Raw genomic sequence first — 21,869 nt, forward strand, 5'->3', positions numbered from 1 at the left:
GCACTCTGAGTCACTCTACATACATTATGTGATAAGACATGTTTGTGTCTATTCATTAACATTAGTTAAAATGGATGAATAAAGCATTCATCTTATTAGGCTGTGTTTCGCCCTCACCTCAATGGCTGGAGTGTGGAATGGAGACAATCTCTTAGTGTCTATGTCAGCTGAGAGCAGATTGTGTGTATTTTTGTCTCGTTGTATCTGAGATACTGCTGGTGCATCGCAGTTAGGTTTATCTCACTTCGGTCACAGTGACTGCCGGCTGGCCTGCCCTTAGTGCCGCCGGCCTCTGTAGCATGAGAGGGGGGGCGTGGGGGCATACTTGAAGAGTTCAAAAAATACATGGAAATGCTCAGTGCTATGTATGTACGACTGAATGATCAGCACAGTAGCAAGGCTGCCAGGGGCCCTGCTGCAAGAAAACAAAATGTCTCTTATTTTTACTACAAACCTCAGAAAAATGGGGTTAGGGGACAAACACATACTGCTACAGACACTATTTCCAGTCCACTCAAATCGAAAACCTTGAGTGGTTATCCCAGGATCACATGATTTAAGGTAAGAAGCAGGGATTTGGTCTCAGAATTGGTGGCTCAAAAGATCACAGTCTAACCACATGGCCCTATCAGAAACAGCCTGCCTTTCCACCGCTCTGATTGGTGCCTGGTTTTAATCTGTGCTTCCTTCTTGAGCTTCTCGATCATAATTACACCTGCAGAAACAAGAACTTCAAAAACAGTCACGTTATTTTATTGCTTTTTTTGGGGTGATTTGCAAGGTGCTAAGCATAACGCTAGCAGCCTCTTCAGCATACTAGATACTGAGCTGAAGACAAGGACAACAAAGTACAGAAGAGGGGCCAGGGACATTTTCTGGGTTCAGGTGTTGCTTTCTGTTCCTGGAAACAAAAGGCCGAGACAGGCTCCGTTAGGCAGGGGGAGATTAGGACAGTTAGAGTAGGTCGAAGATCACCTGGTGTATGAGTCCTGCCAGGGCAGAGTAAACATGCAGAGGTGGCTGAGGATCGCATCACTGTTGACTCCAGTGGCCAGGTGATTTTAGTAGACGTCTGGGGGATGCCTGAATAAACGAGCATTGGAAAAGCCAATAAGTTTCACCAATGCAAAATCTACTGGCTTTATCCCTGTCAGTGTCATAGTGCATTTTTAAAATGTAAGTTATATTGCACACCAGCTCAACTGCTCTGCAATAAGTTAAAAAAAAAATTGACAAAGTTAATAGAATTCACATAGACGAAACCTGTTAGCCTTGCCAATGCTTGTTTCATCTGTGATGCTAGAGAAGGCAACTAAAAGGGCCTAGTCTTACATTCAAGGACTCTCTGTACACCAGAGACATTCAATAGCAGAGACTTCTCACCACTATCTCTGTTATTGTTACTGTCGCCCAGTGTCACAGGAGGGGGCTTCCCTTCGATCCCCTCCCAGTACCCCACAACATCACCTTCATGAGACTTTGTCAGTGGGACTTGTGGGAGGGTTGTCATCCGTGAATGGGAGGTTCAGCCAGGGGGCGGTCCCTCACTTTAAGGTATCCTACCATGCAGGTTTTTCTACTTCTTCTCCCAGGTGTTGTTAACCAATTAGCAAAATCACCCTCATAGAGAAATGCTTCATATCAGAGGCTCACCTGTTCCACCCTGCTAATTTTGATCGTCCTAGGAATTCCTGATAAAAACTGAGAAAGATCCTAGTCAGAAACAAACTTGCATGTTTGTGTTTATTCACAATTTTTTGGCAGACACATTCTGTCCTCAGGCATTCCTCTCAGAAGCAGGAGTAAATCCTGATCCAACATCCTTAAAAGTTGCACTGGTTTACGCAGAAGTTTACTTATGGAGGAAGGGGGCAGCAGAGGTTGGAGGGTCGAGGGGGGATATCTATATGAATGAAACAAAGTTGCAAATACATTTGATTCCTGAAAGTCTGTGGCAGGTCCTGCTTTCCAAGACTACTCCTCAGATTTGTTGTGCTTTCCAGAAAATGTTTGTGTTCACTGCTTTAATTAGTTTTTTTTTTTTTTGTAATGAGTTGTGCCATGCGTGGTATAACATGATGGTTAAATTGTTTAACAGCAGGGTGCTCTGCAGAAGCTATCAATCCTTTGTGGCTGTGCTGAGCAGTCACAGGTTCTACCTTTTCAGTCTGTCTGACCTGAAAGCATTCTGGTACAAAAGATTTTTCAGGCATTCAAGGAAATCCTATAGTTTGGTAATCATGAACCTTGACCTTCTTAATTTACAATTATGTAATACCATTGGTTGCAGTTGAGACCTAATATTTAGAATCCTTCCATAGAAGATATGTAAACCCTGTATCTAAATCTCTAAAATCGTGTGCTTTTATGTTCATTGCTGCTCCTTCTCACTAGAGAATCCCGCTTAGCATTCTGACTGCCGAAACATTCCATCCAGTTGTGTGCACCCCCCTCTGGTCAAGCATGTATCTCAGCAGTCACATTGAGTCAAAACACTTCTTGCACATGCCATTCCGTATGATGCAACTCTTGACTTTGAAACACAGCACAAACAGGACTAAAACATCAACAAAAGATATCTAATGTTTATTGATGTTAATGCCATATCTGAAATGATGCCTAACTAGATGGACACTTCTCATCCATGAGCCCCTCTGTCCAGGAGAACAAATTACCAGGACATCTCCAAAGTCACCTTAGCTAGGTTCATCCTGCAACTCCTCAGCACCAGTATCCTACCTGTTGATTTAGGACCATTCTGCTACAGCAACAGCATCCTCATGGTTCGCCCCCATATTACTGTAACTATTTATGGCTACACTCTCTGATCCCTATCCTGAAGTGACAATTTATTTTAACTTCTAAATTTGACTAGCTTCACCTTACATAAGAAGGCTTAATTAAAGTTTGTCAGACAGCTAAGTTAAGCAAAACTGGTAAAGCTTCTGCCAATTCAGGCAAACCTGATAATGTTATCTGAGCATCATAGCTAAGCTAAATTTACACCTTCTTGGTGCCTTAAACTATTAGTTTCAATTAAAACTTACCTGCCTCAATTTGTTCCTGCTTCTTATTTCTCTTTTTTTTTTTTTCCACCATGCCGAGACTTGCAACTTACTTTCCTCCGCTCATCTTCAGTAATCAGTCCTTTATTCCCACAAAAATAATTTAATCAAGAAGTACATCTTAAACTTTGGACTAGACCTTTGAAGTTTTTCCTGTAACCCTCATTACATATCAGTAATAATGTTTTCTGGCTAAGAGAAACAAATAACAGATCTCCTCTTCTACAACTCAAGATGCTCATGTGGGTTGAAGATAGCATTCACCCGGTCATACAGCGTCCGAGCCAAAGCTCACCTTACCTTGTTTAATAATTGCAAATTTACATTACAGGTTTCAAGTGACAATTAAAAAAAAATCACATCGACCTTTCAATTTAATCTCTGCTTACAAAATTAAAAAATAACTCCATCAAACTGCTCTTCACTGCTTCTCTTCCCCATTCTTTAATTCAACCTCACCTATCCAGTTATCATCCATCCGCTGGCTGCAACCAACCCTTAAAGGCTTCTCTTACATGTATCACAAAACCAAAACGCAGGGGAAAGAGGCACATCAAAACTGTAGCAGCCTCCCACCATAATCTGCCAAACTTAACTATGAACGTGACTACCTAGATCTTGGAATCACATTAAGCTATCCTTCAGACCAGCCATCTCACTGTTGTCAAACAGTTCCATTCTAACATCAGTGACAACATCAGTCCAATGCAAATGAAGACCCTTATTAGCTCTAATCAGGTCAGACTGAATAAACCTTAGAGATCAATGACAACTCTTCTACGTATGTGCACCTACCAATGCAAGAACCTAAGGTTGGTTGTAGATCAGAATATCAGTGCCTTTTTAGCCATTACGTCCCTGAACTCAGTAATACATTGAGCAAATTCTATGCTGGCTCTTAGCAAAATAAAAATGTTTACTTTATTTCAATACATATACATGTTGTGCAAGACTCAAATTTGTGACTGGGATTGATTATTCACTCTAGCATAGTGCGAACACTGTAGTGATCATAGGATTGCAACTGACTGATCCTTTAGATATTTTGTGGTAGGAGAGGACCAATGTCTTTGTTCGATTTTGGTTTGTTAGCTGTTCCAAATCGTTATGGTGAGATTGTGCAATTTCTTTGTGTTTCTTTCCTGAATACAGTGATTCACCACTTGGCTGACATTGTATAGATCTCCAAATTATTTCTCTTGGAGTTTTTACTTTGGAAAACAAGACCTTAACCTGAAAAACTATATCCGGCTTTACAATTGGTCCTAGCTACATGTTAAATAGTTATGACACAGAGGTGTAGGTCGCACCCATGTGTGGTTCATTGGTTGAAAGATTTGAGGAAATGGGTCTATTTAGCAAGAATATTGAGAGGATTCCTCCCAGCCCCCCATAATTTGGATCAGGAACCAGGTTAGATATTTCTCATGCAAGGCCATACTAATGGCAATACATTCCTATATGACTGTTAACCTAACCCTGGAGAGAACTGTATGTTGAGCACCTTGAGCTGAATATAAATTGGCTAGGACTTGAGACTGATTGGTTTTATCAAGATGCAGTGGGAATGGAGGGGCTGTTGTGATGGCCTTGTTGTCAGGATAAAGATCAGTAGGCTTCACAGGTATAAAGCGGCAGATGTATTAGGTGGTAATTGAATCTATGACTTCATGTGTTTGATCTAATTTTTGGAAGTGATTAGCCTGCAAGTTTTAGTAGTTATATCACGATTTCCCTTGTAATTTTTTCAAAGGTTAAATAAAACGTAAAATAAAACACACAGCTACAAAAAAAAAATTAAGAATGTGTGTATTGTTATATCACCTTGAAAAAGATCATCCAACAAACTGTTACATATTGCCAACAGATTACCTTTAAGTATTTAAGGTATGACACTAAGACATCATTAAATTCATCCAAATAAGTGGCTAATTTTGTGAAAGCAACACACTTCTATAAACGATCCTATTGTATTCTGTAGCAGCATTTATATATCTCTTACTACCCCTACATAGGACACAGAAGTGCTTGCCTACATGGTCAGAAATCTACGCAGTGTATGGTGTGTGGTTGGAGGGATGTTGTTTTGAAGACCACCAAGGTGCAGTTAATTTTTCTGGGGTCACAGTACTGAGCAGTGTGCTCGATGAAGTTGTGAGAGGTACATAAGCAGTTTATGGTTTTCAGGAAGTTTTCAGCTTTGAACAGCTCTGCAGGTCCCTTTATGGTAGTTCTTGAAACTAGTCTGCTTTGCCTGTTACTGCAATGGGGAGTCCAACCTGACATTTTGTTCAAAAGTGTTATTCTGGCAGGCAAGGATGGATCGAGAAGTGGCGGAGAGATCCGCTGGCATTTGCTTTGTTTCTCTCAACCCAATCTGAATGTCATTGTCAGATGTAAGCAAACAGTCATTGCGTATAGATGGTTGGGACCTGCAGTAGTGGACTAGATGGGAGTCCTCCGATTGGCTAGCAGTATGTGACATATCTTTTCAGTTTTTGCATACCTGTTAAATTGTTGAAGGCTGGTTTATTGACTGGTACATTACTAGGTGATGGACAAGACCTGTAGCAGATATCTTATGTGAGGAGTAACCTACACTTGGCTGCCAACCCCGAAATGGTATGGCATCAGTATTAACATGGCCCAGGAAGGTTGCATATTAATTGACTTTACTATATAATAATACTCAGGCTGACCATGGTGCAGTCCTTCCTAATATAGCTGGTTATAGAAAGTAGTGTGCTGGTAGATTTTGTTCCATAGGAAGGTTGTAAACAGTAGTTTATAATTACAGGTGCGATTATCTTTCCAGGTTTTATCCCAGAATTGTTGGATGATGTAGTTATCTTGGAAATGGTCATATTTTCAACTGTCTTCTGAAGTGTATATGCGCCTGAATGCTTAGAATATGTCTGGTAGTGAGTTTCAGAGCTCAGGTCTTGTACTGAGAAAGAAGTACATCCTATGAATTTCTTATGGTAAGGTGATATGATGATTCATGGTGCAAGCATAGAGCACAGCGTCCTGTTTCGTTTGCATTGATAGGTACAGTGTGTTTGGGAGCCTTTGTGGGAAATGCATAGTGCCTTGAACATTGCCCTGTTTAGCTTTAGGTAGCCTGGTGAAATGATTGTGGGAAAGGAGTCTTCTTCTCTTGGGTGACAGTATTTTTGATCAGTTGTGTTTGTATCTAATGAATTTTTGTGCTCCAGGACATAGTCTTTTCACATAGTCAAACTTGGAGGTTGCAAATGTGAGGATATTCTATAGTATGTGTTAGTAACCAAGGTATAGGAAGGTCTGACAGTATGTTTATTGCTTAGAATGCACATTTTAATGATGTTGACATGCAACATCAAGGAGAGGACTAAAACCATGGTTAGGTCTAGGTTTCTGACTTTCCTTAATATTGTTGGAAGGCCTCAAGTTCCTTGGGCCTTATGCAGTAGGCTGGTATTCTTGCCATTGATCGCAAATCATGATCTCTGTTATTACACTATTGAGCTTTGGGTGGTTACTCTTCTGTGTGTTTATGGCACTGTCATCAAGTTTTGAGCTACAGAGATTTTACGTGCCATCCATATTTACATTATTTTGTGTATCATCTGTAAAGGGGTAACAGTAAGGTTGCATGATTTAATTAGGTTCGGCAAAAGGGTTGGGTAGATGTTGAATGTGATAGATCCATGAGGGATACCACAGTGTTGGATGTCAGGAGCAGATGTTAAAGGTAGCAGGTAAATCACACTTTGTCTCTGGAGAAGGAGCAAATAATTGTAGAGCATTTCATGTACTCTGAGATTGTGGCATCCTTGTAGTAGTGTGTGGTGGTGGGCAGTGTCAAATGCCACCCATAAATACATAACTAATGGGGCGACCACTCTATTCTTGTCCAATGTGAGTTTTAGGTCATCCCACATGGGTATTGTGGCTGACTCTGAACCTCTGTCTGGTCTGAAACTGGATTGTTGACCTGACATCAAGGCATTTTCTACTATAAATTTTGAAAGTTGGGTAAATACTGCTTTTTCAGACATTTTTCCTAAGGAGTAGTCTGTGCTCTCCTTAGTGGTAATGTACTATCTTTCAATTTTTTTAGATTCATGGAGATTTTTGTCACTGAAGTCTTACGATTGTGGTGTTTGTGTTTTGCAACCTTGGTTTGTGGAATTCTGATGAAACTTGGAGGAATCTTATTGCAGTCAGCTTCTAATATGAATTGGTGTTCTCCTTTCTTGGTTCAGACAGCTCTTTTGTAGTCTCCGTTATACACACACATTATGCTTGTCTTTTATCTCTTGATTTTCTCCATTTGTGTTGCATGTTAAGTTTTTTGTTTTCATTCTTTTGCTGTTATCAATCTATGTGGTGCCTTTTTTTCGTTAACCCTGTATGTGATCTGTACAGGTATCCATTTGTCCACTGTAGTGGAGATCCAGTTGTAAAATGGTGTGCCTCCCTTGAGGTCTCATTTGCTGGGGTGACTTTAAGGTGGGAGTCATGTCTAGTTTTTTTCATTGTCTACATGAGCACTTGTTGTTGAGATTTGGTGTCACTCATGTAGGAGTTAGTGGTGTGGTCACTCCAGCGTATAGGGAAATTGGCTGTAACTGTGATCTGTTCCAAAGGGGGTGAATATGACTGTGTGGCCAGCAGAGTGAGTTGGGCCGGAAACAATTTGTTGGAAGTTTAAGTCCTCATGGTTGGTTCTGATAGTTGTGATTAGATTCTTCTTGCCAAACCCATATGAGACGATATGTTGTCTCCAAGAATGTATGGCTATGGGTGTTTCATGAGTCTAGGTCACTGTAAGCTCTAGTAAGGCATCTTTACATTTTGCATTGCTGGGTTTTGGTTTATAAATTGAAGGGAAGAATAAGTGATAGTTGGAGTTTGTTGACATCTTCTTTATTTCAGGGTATTTTTATGTTTTTTGGATGGCTGGCAGGCCTCATTTGATTTTGCCAATGCAAATTTTGTTGATGCCAAAATCAGGTGGAATGGCTTCATGGCATTTTGTTGTACTTTTTACAAACATTGTTTATATAGTCCAGTACAACTGACTCATGTTTGGTTGCTCCATCAGGTGGGGCAAGAATACTGCCTAAGAACAAGCATGTATGAATTGGAATAAGATGCTAATCATAATTCTGTAATAATCCTTCATCTGGGAAGTGTACTTGGAATCCTATACCCAGTGGGTACCTGCTTGTGTGATGCCCATATTAGCAACTATTTGTGACTGTGATTCTGCTTAAAGAAGTTGAGATTACTGCAGGCATGTGCCCGACCTACTTTAAAGTTCCTACTTGAAATCCAGGGCAGCCTCAAAGTTTAATCCTATATCCTGTACAAAACTGTAGGCTCGATAGATAATATTTTTGAACCTGTAAGTTTCTTTTACGCTGGTTCTCTTCTTTCTAACTAGTTTGTGACCCTTACTTTCAGCAGACCAGCAAAGCAGAAATAGAACTCATAATCGGTTGCCTTATGTCATCTGCTATTGATTCCATCAGTGCCTTAATTGTTTTGAAGAGGCATCTGACATGGTTCATAGCTAAAATCAGTAGTAGTGCATATTGAGACTCCGCGGCCAGCATTATTGAATGTACCCCAAAGAATTACCTAGAAAATACTCTGGATTATTCACAAAAGCAATTATATGGGTAATAGTACTACCGGAATACTCTTTGTGTTCCTATGTGTCTTTGTGAATCGGTCCTGGAAACTTCCAAAGTCTTTTTAGGAAAAGAGGGCACAGTTCGTCCTCCCCTTTATATCCCCATTTTTTTCTACTGATTCACGAAGGTAAGAATGCATTTAAGAGACATACAGGAGCTCAGTGTTATGTAGTCCAAAGTACATTTGTGAACAGGCTGCACTGATAATGTAGTTTGTCTACTAGTCTGACAAATGATTTTATGTCTCAGCTGTTGGATACTGTCCTAATATTTGTCTCTGTTTTTAGGTGGACCATGCACAGACACAGCTCATGTTTCATTAACCACACCAACCAAAAGATCTTGTGATTCAGGTTAGTTGGACTTTGTTTTAAATGGTTTTCCTATTTTGTCTGTTCTGCGTAACCTTGACAAATTTGTTAAATCAACTCAAGATACAGGATACGCTTTTACATCCTGCATGCAGTTTGTGAACACCTAGAGGCATGAAGCAGGATAAAAGTTCCTCATGAGGGTTAAGCCTTGTCCTTTGAGAGTAGCTTACCCCACTTTCATACCTCCTCCTTTTTACTGCCGGAATTACCCAGCAGTATCCATTGTAATTAAGTTTTCCTAAATGTACTAAGTCCTTTTGATATGCACTGCCACTATATTACTAAGGTGTCATTGCATTTTCGTTTTGATTCTCTGCATTCTTGAGAACTGCCAGTTGGGAAGGGATATATTCAATGGAAACACCAAATAAGCAGCTCGTTTATCTCATATACCCAAATATTTTGGGATTCTATTGACTGCATGGCTCTTCTGGAAACCTTTTGTCTTATCATAGCATTGTTCTCTCCATGTCGGTGTCCACCTTTTGTTTGCATATGATGTCCTCTACATTGTACAGTTTGGTCTACTCCGTGCGCTCCCAATTCAGGGTGGTGTATCATCCTCCACTTGAAACAGTTCATTAGCTGTATACAAAAGGATTTGCTGCTTTCGTTTTTAAGTATCATTAGATCTAGTTAATCTGAGCTCCAGGTCTTGGATACAGGCAAATATTTAGTTTTTCCGATCTATTACTTCAACACTGAAAATGGCCTGTCCCATTGACCACCACATTTAGTATTGGTTTCAATGACTGCCTTCTGATGAAGTGGAAATCTTCCAAAAAAGATATAACTATTAATTGTAAAAGACCCAAAGTCATCACAAAAGTATGTAGTGTCCCTGGTGATCACATCTGCATCAGGGTTTTACACCTGGCAAAAGGCGTAGGTATTTTTCTTTTTAATGGGGCTACATTTGCTCCTATTTGGGTAGCTACAGAGCATGCCTCTTCACCTGGTCGCTATGGTATACTTGAGCAGAGTTGCTGATAGAAGCCCTGTGTAGTCGTAGATTTACTGATATCCAAGGGAATGAGGCTCATCTCTAGAGAGACTTTACTTCAGGGTATCTTAACTTTCTACTACAGTGTCTATTTTTCAGTACTTAACAGCTGTGAGCTTGAGGTCTTTTAAGCAGAGCTCTGGCATATGCCAGGGCTCAGTTGTCCATTCATAGTTTTAATAAGATGTTCTGGTAGGTAGCCAGCACAGTTTATCTGCCTTTGAAGAAAAACGAGCTAGGTACTAAGACTGCAGGAGCACTAGATCTGAAACTATATTGACCATGACCAACTGGATGTATGGAACTGTACCCTATTTTTCAAGTCTTCAACTCCCTTGCATATTGCTAAACTCAAGAAGCATGAAATATTTAATTTGGTCTTGAAAGAAGGGATAGAGGAAAGATTAGTAACAAACTAGGTAACCCGTCTGAGGTTAAGGTACTGATTTAAGATCCAGGGGGCATATTGGTGCCATCATTTTGGAGGAACATAGGTGTCCTGTTAGGCATGCTTATTGATTTGCCTGAGCATCTACTCCCCTTGGCATACTTGGTAGAGCACAAATCAGCTGCCATTTGGAAAACATTCCAGAGGACTCAACCAGTGCTAGTGTGAACTTGGACTGCTTTTTACCCAGCATGAAGGGGAGCTAAATCCCTGGATATGGATGGTGCCAAGATGAGATTTTCCAGGGTTAGAGCACCTTTTTCCAACACAGTACGGTTTGCCTGGCATATAATCCATGGAAAACTTTCCTCTACACGTCCAAAAATAAGATATTTTGTAATTTCTTGACATTTGACATAGATTTCACAATTGTGCCCCTAGTCAATGCTGTGGCAAAGTGTGTGATAAAGTAGTTCTGCATCCTCCAAAATGTTCCCCTCCATCTTCTCACTGGACTCAGAAGTGAGCAAGAGGATCCCGTATCCAAGCTTGTCTATACTAATGTAACATCCTCCTCTCTTTTCTATGAAAAAAAGCATTTACAGGCTACAAAGATCTGCTGCAAGCAGGATCAGCAGTTAAAGCTTTCCATTGGTTCCCAGGATTAAATTAAAGGTCTTGTGCTCCATCCACAAAGTTTAATGCGAGAAAAGTCCAGCGTGCCTGCAGAAACTGACACCTCTCTGCATCTTCATCAGATACATTTGCTCACGATCCGCCCACAAAATTAACCAGCAGTCATTCAAAAAGATTTATTAAGGTGAGAGCTCTCTGGGAGTGCAAAGATCTGACCTATGTTATAGAATTTGTAGAGCGCATGGCTACCCTAGGGCTTCCCAGCGCTATAAGTAAAACCCTACCACGTAAAGTTCAGAAAACGTCGTCTTCAAGTGAAATCAATATGGAACCAAAGTCATGAAGAATATTGGTCATGTATACTCAAACACCTGTTTTGGGTGCTTAAATTCTTTTTATAACTCTAGGGCTCTATTTCCTTGCCAGTGCTTTGAAGTTACTGAAAGACAACACACAGCTCAAAACATTTTTTTTTAAATGGTCAAATAAAGAACCTCCTCCTCCCCCCCCCCCCCTTCACACTGCAACCTGTATGCGGCATCCTAGACCTACTAGGTGGACATTAAGGTGCAAAAGATAATAGGAAAGCAGTGACTGTCTCAGCCAATGAGCAAGATAAAAGAAGCTGGCTAGAATAGGAGGGGAAGATGGTCTAAACAAAGTGCAACTGGGGGAATACCCAGTCGATTACTTGTAGGCACAACCACGGTAGATGGTTACAGTAGGAATGATCATGAAGGAGTTACGAGAAGAAAGTAGGGCACCAGATATGCAGTAAAACTCCATTGGTCTCATTAGGAACCAGACGTACAGAGAGAACTTCACATCAACACATACAGCCGGTGAGCAGGAACACTGAGACTGTAAAGCTGAGAAGTATCATCTGAGGGAAATATTAAGCGACTGCATGTGAGACTACATAGTTCAGATGTGCCCGCAATAAAATATCGAAAAAGTTGTCAATCTATATGCGCAAATTGAAGAATTATACCAGACATTTGCCTGTGCTGTATTTTTTTTTCCTAAGGAGAACACTTACACAATCTGTGATTGGGGGTGTTGGGTAGTAAAAGGCTTCTAAATGGCCTACAAGGCCAAAATACTTTAAAATACACAATGGCGTCCCTGGTTAACTAGTGTGCGTGTTATGTGACCTGCCTCTTCAAGAAGGAACTATTCCTGACAACTGAGAAGCTTTCACCTTAAAGGCTGTCGCTGGTTAGGAGGTAATCATTACATCAGTTAGATGTGAGTAACGAAGTCAAGACCCTTCCAAAAATGTCAACACAAACCATGAAAACCATATTCTTTGGATTTTGGTGTGTATCAATTGTAGAATCTCCCATAATAGCACTGGGTGAAGTACAAATGGATTCCCTCCTGGGTATCTTTTTAAAGGACATATTTGCAGTTTCCCCTGATTGGCGACAAGCAGTTGCTCTTTTTGTATTTAGGTCTTTTCTGTTTGAGCTTTCATATATATATATATATATTTTTAACTTTAAAGATTTTGCATTTGCTTTGCGTTTTGCCTGAACTCTCTTCAATTGAAAATATGGTTCCATTGTGAGATTTAATCCACATTTTTCAATCTGTCCACTTTTTCCCTAGGGTGTTCAGTTTCCTCTTTTCAGACTGAGAATTAGAGGTTTGGCCTAATTAAATAAAATATAGGCTGCTGCGCAGGGGAACAGTGGAAGAAGGCTCAAAATAATACATCTTCCAAGACCTGGCTTTTATTTAAATGTCCCTAACCTTTTTTTTTCTTAAATCCTTCATATTAAAATAGCCATTTAAGACGTGTATAAAGTGCTCTTCTGTGTTATGATTGGTTGTGAAGAGACCGCTAATGCATAGCTGCTATACATGGTTCAAGGTCCATCAGATCCTAAGATTGTCGGGCTTCTCATTTTCAGCTTTTGAATTTTCATCCTTCTTTCCTTGCAGAGTATTTCACAGGGCTTTGAAGAGCTTCTAGGACAAGGCAGTGTAGGCTTCATTAAAGTAGTACTCCTCTAGCTAAGAATGCCTCAGTAGTAAGATTTGATCCTTCCTTCGTGTGCACCTGACCGAAGCCATATTTATGTCGACAACAGAAAAGTCCAATCCATAAGTCCTAGAAGGAGCATTGGGTTTCATAGTTACTGTGTTTGCAAACACTGAGTAATCAATGTTGGGACCTATACAGCAAATGAATTCTTCGGTTAACCGGGGCAACCATAACGACATGTAGGGGGTCTAAATTAAAAAGGTACTGAGCAGTAAAGTGTTTGAAATTCTCCAATCACCTCTTTCACTGTATTGGTGTCAATCCTTCTCTGTTAGATATAGTACTAGTGACTTGTGCTGTGCTGTTGTGTACCTCAGTATGATATTACTGTTGCCCACATGATAGTGATGTTGGAGGTGAGTGGCTGAATGTTTTTGCACTTGCTGTGTAGGCTAGAGTAGTTCTAATGTACACACATTGATAGAACAGGAAGCTGAATAATCAGTTAACTCCTAACATGGGTGCATTCTAGGTGCAACCTATACTATGGCCACACAATACACATAGCACTGTTCATGCCCTTATGGGACGAGTCATGGATTATTATAAATGGCAGGCGGTGCTCTTGTCTACATAAAGAACCTGTCATTGACTTAATGGAGTAGTCCATTCTGGTGGTTGGCCAGACTTCACCCCAATCACCAGCTGATATTTTGTAAGTAAATGAATTGCTTGAACACAGTGCAGTTAGTTAACACATTGTTGTCTATTGATTTTCTTGTCACAAGGTCACCTGCACTTTGTGTGTGTATTTGCATGCAGGGCCCTCTTTACAGATGCTGGTTTTGCTATTACTGTGCGCCCTGACATTTTGTACCCAAGACCACAGATCTACACCTCCTCCTGCACTGGTGCAGTCTGACCACTAGCTGAGCCTGGTGGAGGTGAGATCAGGAGAGTGAACTTAACTGCATTGCTTAGTAGCCTTTGCAAGTCCTTACTGTGTTGTGTTCCACAGTTCCACAGGCCTCTGCAGCACCCTTTGCTTGATATTGTAAGCTGCGCCAAGGTAATGCACTTCCCTGGATGTAGGTGACAGAACTGCACGCTTGAGTCTTTACAATTTGGGTTTGAAAGGACACAGATTATATTAAAGTGTAACTGCTTGTCTTAGTATAGAAGTATGCCTATGTGTAGTGCGGGCGCCAAAGGGAAAGAAGAGTCCCATATAGAGTAGATAAATGTCGTGGAGGTTTATTGCTTCAAGAATATAGGAACAAATAAGAGCCACTGCTACATTGCCATCCAGATGAGAGGTTCAGAATAGCAGACTCTCACCAGGAAACCAAAAGACAACATTCTCAAAATAGAATTGGAACGGGATTGCATCAGGACAAAAGAATCCCACGGTCCAATCTCGTTCCACAACAGATTACAAAATAGAAACATACTAGAACACAGCATAAAGTCATACACTACACTATGCCTACAATTCCCAGCACACATGAAAATATGTATATGTTCGATGGCATCTGTCGCTGTAGATACGCATGTTCTGCAATAGCTCGCCATCTGGTGTTGGGCCGGAGTGTTACAAGTTGTTTTTCTTCGAAGAAGTCTTTCGAGTCACGGGACCGAGTGACTCCTCCTTTTGTCTCCATTGCGCATGGGCGTCGACTCTATCCTCGTTTGTTTTTTTTCCGCCATCGGGTTCGGACGTGTTCCTGTCGCTCCGAGTTTCGGAACGGAAAGATAGCTAATTTCGGAAGATTTTCGTCGGTATTGTTGCGTTCGGGATCGGCGTACTTACATTTAACACCGCATCAAAGATCGAAGAGCTCCGGTGCCCTTCGGGGTAGTTTTTCGATCCTCCGTCGGGGCCTGGTCGGCCCGACCGCGTGCTGAAGAACGCCGATGGAACGGACCCCGTTTCGTTTCTGCCCCAAATGCCACAATAAATACCCCTACACAGACCAACACTTGGTCTGCAACCTGTGCCTGTCACCTGAGCACAGCGAAGACACCTGCGAGGCCTGTCGTGCGTTCCGGTCCCGAAAAACACTCCGAGACCGTCGAGCCAGAAGACTTCAGATGGCGTCCGCACCGACAGCCCAACGGGAGTTCGAGGAACAGGAAGAGGAAGGTACCTTCTCGATCCAAGACTCAGACTCCGAAGGATTCGACGATACACAAACCGTGAGTAAGACGTCGAAAACCACACAGAGAAACATTTACAAGGCCCAGGGGACGCCACTGCCACCAGGCCATGGCTCCACCCGTAAATTCGGTGACCGACCGTCGGCACCGAAAAAGGCCCAAACAGTGCCGAGATCGTCCGACTCCGGTCGAGACACCGGCACGCAGCCTTCTCGGGACCGAGAAAGTGCTGGAGACAAGCCTCGACACCGTGATGCCGGTGTGGACACGGCTCGACGCCGAGACAGCGGCACCGAAACAGATCGACGCCGAGAGGTTTCGGCCCCGAAAAGAAAAAAAGTCACCTCGGAGCCGAAAAAACACGCAGACAAAGTTTCGATGCCGAAACAAACTGCAAGCGACCCAGCTTCAGGCTCTTATACAGAAGAGCACTCGCTAACCTCCCAAATGCAGAAGCATAGGTTTGAGGAAGAGCTACAGGCAACTGATGTGGACCATACGCAAAAACGTATCTTCATTCAGCAGGGGACAGGAAAAATAAGCACCCTTCCCCCCATTAGGAGAAAGAGGAGGTTGGAGTTCCAGACGGAACAAACACCACAACCAAAAGTGGTGAAAAGAGTTACACCACCACCCTCACCTCCGCCCGTGATTCACGTTTCACCAGCACAAACTCCATCACACTCCCCAGCTCACACCACCATGAGCCAGGGTGACCAAGATCAGGACGCATGGGACCTATACGACGCCCCAGTGTCAGATAACAGTCCGGAGGCGTACCCTGCGAAGCCATCTCCACCAGAAGACAGCACCGCGTACTCTCAAGTGGTGGCTAGAGCATCACAATTTCACCACGTAAGCCTCCACTCAGAACAGGTCGAGGATGATTTCTTATTCAACAGACTCTCCTCCACCCACAGCTCATACCAAAGCCTGCCTATGCTCCCTGGTATGCTCCGGCACGCAAAAGACATCTTTAAGGAGCCGGTTAAAAGTAGGGCAATCACACCAAGGGTAGAAAAAAAGTATAAGCCGCCTCCTACGGACCCGGTTTTCATCACTACACAGCTGCCACCAGACTCTGTCGTTGTAGGAGCAGCTAGGAAAAGGGCCAACTCTCACACATCTGGAGATGCACCACCCCCAGATAAAGAAAGCCGCAAGTTTGATGCAGCTGGTAAAAGAGTCGCAGCACAAGCTGCAAACCAGTGGCGCATCGCGAACTCCCAGGCACTACTTGCGCGCTATGACAGAGCCCACTGGGACGAGATGCAACATCTCATTGAACATCTGCCCAAGGACTTACAAAATAGGGCAAAACAAGTGGTTGAGGAGGGACAGGCCATCTCCAACAACCAGATCCGCTCCTCCATGGACGCTGCAGATACAGCTGCACGGACAATTAATACATCTGTAACTATCAGAAGGCATGCATGGCTCCGAACGTCTGGATTTAAACCAGAGATTCAACAAGCAGTTCTCAATATGCCTTTTAATGAAAAAGAACTGTTCGGTCCAGAAGTGGACACAGCGATTGAGAAACTCAAAAAAGATACGGACACTGCCAAAGCCATGGGCGCACTCTACTCCCCGCAGAGCAGAGGGAATTACAGCTCATTCCGTAAAACGCCCTTTCGAGGGGGGTTTCGGGGTCAAAGCACACAAGCCAGCACCTCACAAGCCACACCGTCCAGTTACCAAGGACAGTATAGAGGAGGTTTTCGGGGACAATATAGAGGAGGGCAATTCCCTAGAAATAGAGGAAGATTCCAAAGCCCCAAAACCCCTACTACTAAACAGTGACTCACATGTCACTCACCCCCTCCACACAACACCAGTGGGGGGACGAATAGGTCATTATTACAAAGCATGGGAGAAAATCACTACAGACACTTGGGTTCTAGCAATTATCCACCATGGTTATTGCATAGAATTTCTACAATTCCCTCCAAACATACCACCAAAAGCACAAAATTTAACAACACACCATTCCAATCTCCTGGAGATAGAAGTGCAGGCACTATTGCAAAAGAATGCAATCGAATTAGTGCCAAACACACAAATAAACACAGGAGTTTACTCACTGTACTTTCTGATACCAAAGAAGGACAAAACACTGAGACCAATCCTAGACCTCAGAGTAGTGAACACTTTCATCAAATCAGACCACTTCCACATGGTCACACTACAAGAAGTATTGCCATTGCTAAAGCTGCACGACTACATGGCAACTTTAGACCTCAAGGATGCTTATTTCCATATACCAATACACCCATCGCACAGGAAATACCTAAGGTTTGTATTCAAAGGAATACATTACCAATTCAAGGTACTGCCTTTCGGATTAACAACCGCACCAAGAGTCTTTACCAAATGTCTAGCGGTAGTCGCAGCACACATAAGAAGGCAGCAGATACATGTGTTCCCATATCTAGACGACTGGCTAATCAAGGCCCATTCGTTAATAGAGTGCTCAATTCACACAAATCATATCATACAAACCCTCTTCAAACTAGGGTTCACCGTCAATTTCACAAAATCCAAAATTCTGCCACGCAAGGTACAACAATACCTGGGAGCCATAATAGACACATCAAAAGGAGTAGCCACTCCAAGTCCACAAAGAATCCAAAATTTCAACACCATCATACAACGCATGTATCCAACACAAAAGATACAAGCAAAGATGGTATTACAACTCCTAGGCATGATGTCATCATGCATAGCCATTGTCCCAAACGCAAGACTGCACATGAGGCCCTTACAACAATGCCTAGCATCACAGTGGTCTCAAGCACAGGGTCACCTTCTAGATCTGGTGTTAATAGACCGCCAAACTTACCTCTCGCTTCTGTGGTGGAACAACATAAATTTAAACAAGGGGCGGCCTTTCCAAGACCCAGTGCCACAATACGTAATAACAACAGATGCTTCCATGACAGGGTGGGGAGCACACCTCGATCAACACAGCATACAAGGACAATGGAACGTACATCAAACAAAACTGCATATCAATCACCTAGAACTTCTAGCAGTTTTTCAAGCACTAAAAGCTTTCCAACCAATAATAGTTCACAAATACATTCTCGTCAAAACAGACAACATGACAACAATGTATTATCTAAACAAGCAGGGGGGGACGCACTCCACGCAGTTAAGCCTGCTAGCACAAAAAATTTGGCATTGGGCAATTCACAACCAAATTCGCCTAATTGCACAGTTTATACCAGGGATACAAAATCAACTCGCAGACAATCTCTCTCGAGATCACCAACAGGTCCACGAATGGGAAATTCACCCCCAAATTCTGAACACTTATTTCAAACTCTGGGGAACACCTCAGATAGACTTGTTTGCGACAAGGGAGAACGCAAAATGCCAAAACTTCGCATCCAGATACCCACACAAACAATCCCAAGGCAATGCCCTATGGATGAACTGGTCAGGGATATTTGCTTACGCTTTTCCTCCTCTCCCTCTCCTTCCTTACCTGGTAAACAAACTCAGTCAAAGCAAACTCAAACTCATATTGATAGCACCAACTTGGGCAAGGCAACCCTGGTACACAACACTGCTAGACCTATCAGTGGTACCCTGCATCAAATTGCCCAACAGGCCAGATCTGTTGACACAGCACAACCAAAAGATCAGACACCCAGATCCAGCATCGCTGAATCTAGCAATCTGGCTCCTGAAATCCTAGAATTCGGGCACTTACAACTTACCCAAGAATGTATGGAAGTCATAAAACAAGCAAGAAGGCCATCCACCAGGCACTGCTATGCAAGTAAATGGAAGAGGTTTGTTTGCTACTGCCATATTAATCAAATACAACCGTTACACACAACTCCAGAACAGGTAGTGGGTTACTTGCTTCACTTACAAAAATCTAACCTAGCTTTCTCTTCCATTAAGATTCACCTTGCAGCAATATCTGCATACCTGCAAACTACCTATTCAACTTCCCTATATAAAATACCAGTCATTAAAGCATTCATGGAGGGCCTTAGGAGAATTATACCACCAAGAACACTACCTGTTCCTTCATGGAACCTAAATGTTGTCCTAACTAGACTTATGGGTCCACCTTTTGAACCCATGCACTCCTGCGACATACAGTTCCTAACCTGGAAGGTGGCATTTCTCATCGCCATTACTTCCCTAAGAAGAGTAAGCGAGATTCAGGCGTTTACTATACAGGAACCTTTTATACAACTACACAAAAATAAAGTCGTCCTAAGGACCAATCCTAAATTTTTGCCAAAGGTTATTTCACCGTTCCATCTAAATCAAACAGTGGAACTTCCAGTGTTCTTTCCACAGCCAGATACCGTAGCTGAAAGGGCACTACATACATTAGATGTCAAAAGAGCATTAATGTATTACATTGACAGAACAAAAAACATCAGAAAGACTAAACAACTCTTTATTGCATTTCAAAAACCTCACGCAGGAAACCCAATTTCAAAACAAGGTATAGCCAGATGGATAGTTAAATGCATCCAAATCTGCAACCTTAAAGCTAAACGACAGCTGCCCATTACACCAAGGGCACACTCAACCAGAAAGAAAGGTGCTACCATGGCCTTTCTAGGAAACATCCCAATGCAAGAAATATGTAAGGCAGCCACATGGTCTACGCCTCACACATTCACCAAGCACTACTGTGTAGACGTGTTATCCGCACAACAAGCCACAGTAGGTCAAGCCGTATTAAGGACATTATTTCAGACTACTTCCACTCCTACAGGCTGATCCACCGCTTTTGGGGAAATAACTGCTTACTAGTCTATGCAGAACATGCGTATCTACAGCGACAGATGCCATCGAACTGAAAATGTCACTTACCCAGTGTACATCTGTTCGTGGCATCAGTCGCAGTAGATTCGCATGTGCCCACCCGCCTCCCCGGGAGCCTGTAGCAGTTTGGAAGTTACCTTCAATTATTTATATATGTATCATCTCAACCTTAAATAGGTGCATACTTAGTCACTCCATTGCATGGGCACTATTACTACAATTCAACTCCTACCTCACCCTCTGCGGGGAAAAACAATCGAGGATAGAGTCGACGCCCATGCGCAATGGAGACAAAAGGAGGAGTCACTCGGTCCCGTGACTCGAAAGACTTCTTCGAAGAAAAACAACTTGTAACACTCCGGCCCAACACCAGATGGCGAGCTATTGCAGAACATGCGAATCTACTGCGACTGATGCCACGAACAGATGTACACTGGGTAAGTGACATTTTCATTTCTTCCCATTGCTTATATGGTCCTAGAAGATTCCCAATCCTTATGAAAAACAGTGGAGGTTGTAACTTACTTTGACCTACCGTTATCACAGAAATACAAAAAATTAAAACATCATATTAACACAATAAATTAAAAGAACTAGCTAAAACAGTTAGCTAAATCAGTAAGTCAATATAAAATGGTTTTCTCCACTAGTTGTTTTTCAACAGCACATATTCCTTAAATATTTCCTTTCTTTAGTTTTCTTTTTTCGTTTAACACTCACCAGTTTCTTTTTTTTGTCGTTTACTAATCCGTGGATACCACCTTATGTAAATTCCAAGCTGTTTCCAAAATGATGTGTACACACCTTTGGTTACTTGATCTTTTATCTTTCTCTCATCGGTATTGCCTCACGTCACGTATGACATTAAATGTTTCCCAGTGTCTTGAGCTGTGTCAAAACTACATGACCACCTGATGCTGCCGCTGTGTTTATCTGGGTGCTCTGAGCCACTACAGTGATGCTTTGGACGTTTGTTGCACAGTTACACAGACACGTCACGTCACAACGTGATGATGCGGTGCCGTTCAGGTGCTTATTGACGTCCGTGGACCGCATCCTCAACATGGATACTCATCTAAGGTGTGTGAATTCAGTAACGGTTAGTGGTAAAATGCTCTGCAAAACAGATTATAAACTTCCCTAGTACCTATCTATTTTGTTGGTAGTGTGTAAACGATGCTCGCGTCTGGAAGTAGCACACACACACACATAGATATAATACTGGGACTCATCTAAAGAATGTCTGTGCAGTCAAAGGCCCCAGCAGATTCCAGGGTGCGAACATCGAACGAAATAGAAAATATTCTGAGTATAGGTGCCACACAGGCCCACCCTTCTTACAAAATCCCATAATTAATACTTAAATCATATAAACAAAGCTAAAATCACCGTAATGAATAAACAACTGAGTAAAAGTAAACCAAAAGCTGTAACTAACAGATAGAAAAACACATTTTGTGAAGACAGTGAACAAAGTTCAGTACAACTGATAACCCCTGGAATGATAGGGTTGTTTTAAATTTCTCATTGTTCTCGCCTCTCTCACATCTTTTAATTGCATCATTAAAATTTCCTGTAGTCATTATCATATGTCCTCTCGTTCAAGCCAGAGTGACTATTAAAAATACTGTCTGCTCCACCCACCATATTGAGGTTCAAAATCTAACACAAAAAGATGATGGACAGAATGCTGAACATTGTTCATGCTTTCACCACCACTCACAGATCTGGGTTTAATCCATTGTTATTTTGCTTGCCACACCATTCCAGTT

The 21,869-nt window shown here is 42.1% G+C and overlaps 1 protein-coding gene across 1 annotated transcript in view; it reads left to right on the forward strand.

Annotated features, from left to right (window-relative positions):
- The window catches only part of ZFAND3 (zinc finger AN1-type containing 3), a 451,339-nt gene that overhangs the window by 317,873 nt on the left and 111,597 nt on the right, over nucleotides 1-21,869 (forward strand). Inside the window, exon 4 of the mRNA XM_069236323.1 lies at nucleotides 9,037-9,102. Within this exon, the coding sequence (XP_069092424.1) occupies nucleotides 9,037-9,102 (66 nt within the window). The remainder of the gene's footprint in view (nucleotides 1-9,036; nucleotides 9,103-21,869) is intronic.

The sequence above is a fragment of the Pleurodeles waltl genome, chromosome 5 (assembly GCF_031143425.1).
Source record: "Pleurodeles waltl isolate 20211129_DDA chromosome 5, aPleWal1.hap1.20221129, whole genome shotgun sequence".
Lineage (NCBI taxonomy): Eukaryota > Metazoa > Chordata > Amphibia > Caudata > Salamandridae > Pleurodeles > Pleurodeles waltl.